Source organism: Nicotiana tabacum, chromosome 24 (assembly GCF_000715075.1).
Source record: "Nicotiana tabacum cultivar K326 chromosome 24, ASM71507v2, whole genome shotgun sequence".
NCBI lineage: Eukaryota > Viridiplantae > Streptophyta > Magnoliopsida > Solanales > Solanaceae > Nicotiana > Nicotiana tabacum.
Window position 1 is genome coordinate 112,625,907 of NC_134103.1, and position 6,536 is coordinate 112,632,442.

Here is a 6,536-nt window from a genome sequence, read left to right on the forward strand (position 1 = left end):
AAAAGAGAGCCTTCACGGAAAAACTGTTAGAACAAGATCTCTCATACAAAAAGACCTGAACTAACTTACTTCACTTGTTTTCTTTAAGTCACTTGCCAGGAGGGAAAGCAGCAGATAAAAAGCACCATCACCTTACTTAACAAATGGCTTATGCAAAAGAGAGCACCGCTTCCCCGAGAAGATAATCCACTGTCTATCGCCAGCTCTTGCAAGCAACCGTCGGTCACAAAAGGGAATAATCATACGCTATCATAGGTGCTTCTAATTTCTTTGGAGATTCTCAATGCAGCATGCGCTAAAATCTTCCTAGCTACTTAATACTCTACAACACTTAAAATAAAAAATGAAATGGAATTCAAATTGGTCGAGAAAAAGACTCATTGGATATGTTCCTTTTCTCTTCTACTATCGAGAGTCGTACGAGTGAGGAGGTGAGCTCTAAGCATATACACATAGATAGATCTGGGTAAGCGACCATCAACGGTATGGGCAGCAGCCCGACAATATTCATGAGTCGATAGTTCAACTGTCCCTCGGAGACAGGGTCGAGATTACCATGCATGGTTTACCCCCGTCCTTTCTTTCTATTAGTCTCACTCAACAAGCCACCCCAACCCTACAGCCAAAAAGGATAAGCGTCTAGAAAGAAAGTGTGATGGAATTAGAAGAGATAAGGCATTAGGCAATCTTTCTAAGAAATTCCAGTCATCGATTGACTCCCATTTCCCACTTCTTAGAAGTGAAAGGCTGGTCTTGAAGATCCTAGGTTCGCTCATGACTTATTGTGTCCTCCTTCTATTCTGCCCACTCTCCGTTCACATGGTTCTCAAAGAACATGGGGAAGGGCTTTTGGTGTGACTTGTTAGTTGGGTTGCTTATCTTGGTTGAGATGATGTTTACTACCGGTATCCGGATTTGTTTTGGGCTAAGCTATGGTAGTCGTAAGTTATTGTTGTGAGTATCTGAGTAATATGGTGTATCACATGATTACATATTGAGTCATGGTTAAGGCTTGGCACGACCTGTTCAGACTTATACAATATGAAAATGAGATATTCAAGTCTTGTAAGAAATTTTGGATGTTCGAAATTTGGGTTCTAAGTTTTACGGACAAAGGTTAGAGTAATGATCTACAGTTATGTTGTGTTGTCAGACCTATTGGGATTTTTGGAGCACGGTTTGGGCGATTTTCAGAGGAAAACTTTATCACACAACTTGGGGTAAGTGTTCTTGACTTCCTTGTGATTATATTTCATGAATTAATCTTCATTTTCGCCGTTAGATAATTGATTTTTCAAGAAGAATCGGAGGAATTTTCTACAATTCCATAAAATACATTTTCGAGTTTTGGACATCGATTCAGAGTCTGATTTGAGTAAAATTAGTATGGTCGGACTCGTAATTGAATGGATTATCGTATTTTATGAGTTTCATCAGATTCCAAGACGTGAGCCCCACAGTCAACCTTTTGAGCGCAGTTGGAAAATTCTATAAATTATTGAATTGTAAGCATTGGAGTATATTGTGATTAATTTGCACATTATTTGAATAGATACGGATCATTTGGCTTGAATTGAGGAGATAGGAAGGCGTTTGGAAGTTGATACGTGCAGAATGGAATTTTCGGTGTATTGTTTATCTTTCTCGGCATTGGATTTGGCTTGTTTGAGGCAAGTGTTTTGCCTAACTTTGTTGAGGGAATTTTTCCTACTAATTGCCATTGTTTGTTACATGCGGGGGTAATACATATATGAGGTAATGAGCATATATGCATGTGCCACTCTTAATCATGTTCGGGGATAAATTATACGATTTATTGTGCTTTGTAGAATTATGTGACACTCTTGTTTCATATCTTCTTTGACTTCTAGATTTCGATGAATATGACATTAAATGCTAGAAACCCTGATTTGGCTTATTATAATTTGATTAAAAATCTGATGGACTTTTGTGAAAATTATTGATGTGCTAAATCCGGTCGTTATTATACATAATCACAAAAATGACTCTACGACTGTTATTCTTGAGGTTTTGAATTATACATGAGTTGAAGATCATTTTTGATACTTGTTGAAATACTGGAATAATAAAGTACTTGAAGTTTATTGAATTGTTATTGGCATGAAATCCGTGATTGATATTCAATTCGGAACATTTGTTTAAACACTCTCCTTGATGTTATTTATGCTTCCTACCGCGCTTGTTAATGATATATATGTATTTGGTAAGGAAGAGTGTAAAGCACGAAGGGTGATGCCGTGCCATTTCATATACATTATCATATGAGAAAGAGTGTAAAGCACAAAGGGTGATGCCATGCCATTTCAGTTATATTATCATATGAGGAAAAGTATAAAGCACGAAGGGTGATGCCGAGCCATTCATATACATTATTAAGCACGAAGGATAATACCGTGCCATTTCATTTACATTATCATGTGAGGATGAGAGTAAAAGCACGAAGGGTGATGACGTGCCATCATTTTTATATTATCATATGTTCATGGCACGAAGGGTGTTTCCGTGCAGCCGAGGACAAGAGACATACATTATATTGTGATATCTTTTTGTTGTGCATACATTCATATCTTTATCTTGAGCTGTTTTTGTGCACCTATATTTTCTATGTGACTTGTAGTCGTTCTTCATGTGTCCTCAACTCCCAAGTGTTGCAGTGTATCCATGCCTTCTATCTATTTAACTTGCAAATATTATGTTTTTCTTCTTATTTGTTATATTTGTATCTCAGCCTTCTACCATGCTAATTAGTGAAATTCATATCCTTCCTTCCTAATTATTGTCATAATTTCTATGCTTTTTTCCAGCCTGATTCTACGGTCCATATGCACTGCTTTGTTCGTTGTTGCTTCTTGTGTGCCTCCCATGTTATTTCTTTTATTGCTATTGATATTTCTCCCACCTAGTTGGTACTGTTATATTATGCTTGGTGAGAAACAGATAAATGCACGAAGGGTGTTGCCGTGCCAATTGATTTGATCTACATATATAAATGGGATGAGAAAGAGACAAGTGCACGAATGTATTATCGTACCATTTGATGTGATATCTTGAATATATTCCTTACACCAGTAAAGTTATGAATTTGCTATTGTGATTTCTCCTAGTAATCTTTTTCTGCCTCGCATAGTTGTTTCATTGTACCCTTATCTGTTATATTGTATAATTGTTTCTATTGTTAGTATATTGCACAGGTTATAACAGTGAGTATTGTTTTTTACTAAAAATCTCCGCCACTACTTCGACGAGGTTAGACAAAATACTTACTGAGTACATGGGGTCGGTTGTACTCATACTACACTTCTGCACCTTGTGTGCAGATTTTGGATGCTGATGTTGCGGTGTATAGCGGGAGCCGGCATTAAAGATGTTTCCGCAATCCGGTCATGACTACCTCTTGTTGTTGGTAGTTTTAGAATTTTTAATCTGTTCATGTATATTTCAAACCGATGATGTATTTTATTTCATGTTAGTTTTGCAAATTCTAAATTTTAAAAGTTCATGATTTATATTACTAGTTCTCGAAAAAAATAGAAAAGTTCAGTAATTTTATTATTTATTTTTCTTGATAACCTAATTAATTAGATTGTAGTTAATTGACTTATCTAATGAGTTGAGTTATGTGTCATCATGACTGATCATATTTTGGATAGCGACGCTTCTCAAAGTTGGAATATTCGCTTTAACAAGAAAATTAAAAAATTAAATTTTGTTAGATGGGTAGAATAAACTTGTGTGTATAAAAAGTTTAGTGGGAGCACAATTATATTCTTAGTAGTTAGTTTTGATGATATGCCCCACATAGGACAATCAATCTCTCTATATTCTCTTTTCAATGGATTTTTTTTGTTTCTCGAAAACATTGAAAATATCAACTTTCGGCGCCTTCCGTAAATGATGAAGCTGTTCTTGTTCGTAATTCGTGATTCATCATTTCTCCAACACCACAAAAGTCAATTTTCACGGACCAAATAGCCAAGACATCAATCCCAATGCCTTTAGGTTAAAAAATAGTTCAACATATATGGGACAAGTTTTTAAATTTTTTCTAATTAAACTTCAACATATATGGGACAGCACCCTGACTGCAAAAAGAAAACATACGTGAAGAATGCCTAAAAAGAATTTAGTTCCAAGGCATATTACCACATGGAAAAGGATAAGATTCTTGCGTCTTTTAAGTAAAAACTTGCTTGCTTTTGTTAATTCTTGTCTATGCTTTATGTATACTTGTTTGATGTTGGAATCACTCCAGGTATAATCACAGTTGAAAAGGGTTGTCCTCTAAGAAAGAAAGCTTCCCATCATAAGAATTTATAATACTTTTCTTAATACAAGGAAAACAACAACTTCAACCCAAATCAATTTGGTGACGATTTTATGAATCCTCACTTTGATGCCTGTCTATTAAGGTCCACCTAAACTCTTAACATTACAATATTACAGAATAGACGCCTCCAAGCAAATAATACTGGACTTAAAATATACATACTAACATGATTAAGTAATATTTTGCTTCGTACACGCATAAATTAGAAGACGTAGCTACTACCTACTTTATTTTCAATCCATTCTAAGAGAGCAAAAATGGGAAACAATATTAAATCTCCATAAGATTTCGTAGGAAAAAAATAAAAAAGTTTCTTGGTAGAATTATTTTCCGTTTTCCTTTTTATACTAAACCAGGAAATCTCATGTGCTACCTTTTATATGAGTTGAAAAATCACAAAAGCATGAATTCATGCAAGAAAAACTTACCTGCAAAGGGCTAAGAGGAGCATTAAAGAAATCTTGAGCCATGCGATAACTTTGATTCAACTGAGCGCACATAGTTGTGGAGCTAAGGCAACTTCTTATTCTATCCCATTTGTAAGAACTTTGAACTCTCCTTCTAAGCCAGCCAGAATAGTCATCAAGATGGTATTCCAAATAAGCCCTACTTGGTTCCATATGGCCTGAACCTCTAATAGTGACCATGTAAATAAAAACTACCAAACATGCCAGCAAAACTATGAGAATGAGCATAGCAATGAGGTAGAAAATGAGCAGTGTTGGAATCCTCCAAAACCCTCCAATAAAACCAGCAAGAGCGACAACTAAAATGAGAACTCCTAAGATAATAACTGGCCATTGTAGAATCTTGACACAAGAGTTGTCAGTTTCCATTGCTAGCCAGATTCCAGCACCAATCACTGGAATTGACAATAGCATGGCTACAAAGTTGATGCACCCTATGACATTATTACTTAGTACCATTTTCTTTCTTGCTTGTTTTTTTTTTTGTTCTCTAAAGATTTTCAGAAAGGAATTTGAAAGATTGGGAGAGATGGATACTGGAGAAGACAAGAGAACTTGATATCTAGGGTAAGTTACTTTTTGTTCTTTACCTTGTATCCATGAAATTAGTAAAGGAAAATAATGTTTCTTTTATAAAAAAAGAAGGGTTAATTTCACCTGTCGTGACCCAAAATTTCACTCGTCGTGCTGGCGCCTATCTCAATACTAGGCAAGCCGACAACATCAATAATCGACAATTTCTCTTAAGTTTGAAAACATAATATTTAAATTCAGCGGAAAAATCTCATAAATACAGATATAAAACACTCACAAAACTCGGTGTCACTGAGTACATGAGCATCTAAATAAATACAAAGTCTGACTAATAAAAATATTATTTGAAAATATAGAACAGTACAATAACTGAAAAAAGAGAATCAAGGTGAGCGGACGCCGGGCAGCTACCTTGATAGTCTCCAACTGATAGCACTTTGAGATCTAACAGTCGTCGAGTCCGAAAGCACCTGCATCTACACACGAGGTGCGGAGTGTAGTATGAGTACAACCAACTCAATAAGTAACAAGACTAACCTCTGGGCCGAAAGTAGTGACACGCTCCACATGTACAATCCAGTATAAAAATAACAATACAGAAATGTAGGCATGCTTTCAAGTTCGACAACTAAACTCAGTACAAGTAAGATAGATCAATACTGCATGATATGAGGAATATGATATCTCAGTGGAAAACCTCGTGTACTCACGATTACTAATTACTCGGTTACTCAGTACTATATAAGGCCAATCCAGCCCAGAAAATTTATCCCCAAATGTAAATGATTAAGACAAGATCCATGTCCAGGGAATTTCATCACAAATATAAATAATTAAGGCAAGTCCATGCCCTGGGAAGTCCATCCCGAATATAAATAATCTACGCTTACTATGGGGGTTGCAGACTCCGGAGGAGCTCCTTCAGCCAAGCGTGATAAAGCTGATATGGCCTGCTGCAGGCGGGCATCCCCGATCCATATAATGATAAAGCCTATAAGGCCTGCTGCAGGCGGGCAACCTCGTTCCATATAATAATAATAATAAATATAAAGACAATATGGCCTATTGCAGGCGAGAACCCCCGGTCCTATAAATATCCTCACAATGGATGAACATGACTGAGTATGATGTATACCTTTTAAAATAATTAAATTCAACAGCAACACGCCCTTTTGGATTCCAAAAAT

The 6,536-nt window shown here is 36.1% G+C and overlaps 1 protein-coding gene across 1 annotated transcript in view; it reads right to left on the reverse strand.

Annotated features, from left to right (window-relative positions):
* LOC107767207 (protein TORNADO 2-like) overlaps window positions 1-5,406 on the reverse strand; it is a 34,073-nt gene extending 28,667 nt beyond the window's left edge. The window contains exon 1 of the mRNA XM_016586130.2: window positions 4,777-5,406. Coding sequence (XP_016441616.2) covers window positions 4,777-5,274 — 498 coding nt within the window. The 5' untranslated portion in view covers window positions 5,275-5,406. The remainder of the gene's footprint in view (window positions 1-4,776) is intronic.
* Between the last annotated feature and the right edge of the window lie 1,130 nt (window positions 5,407-6,536).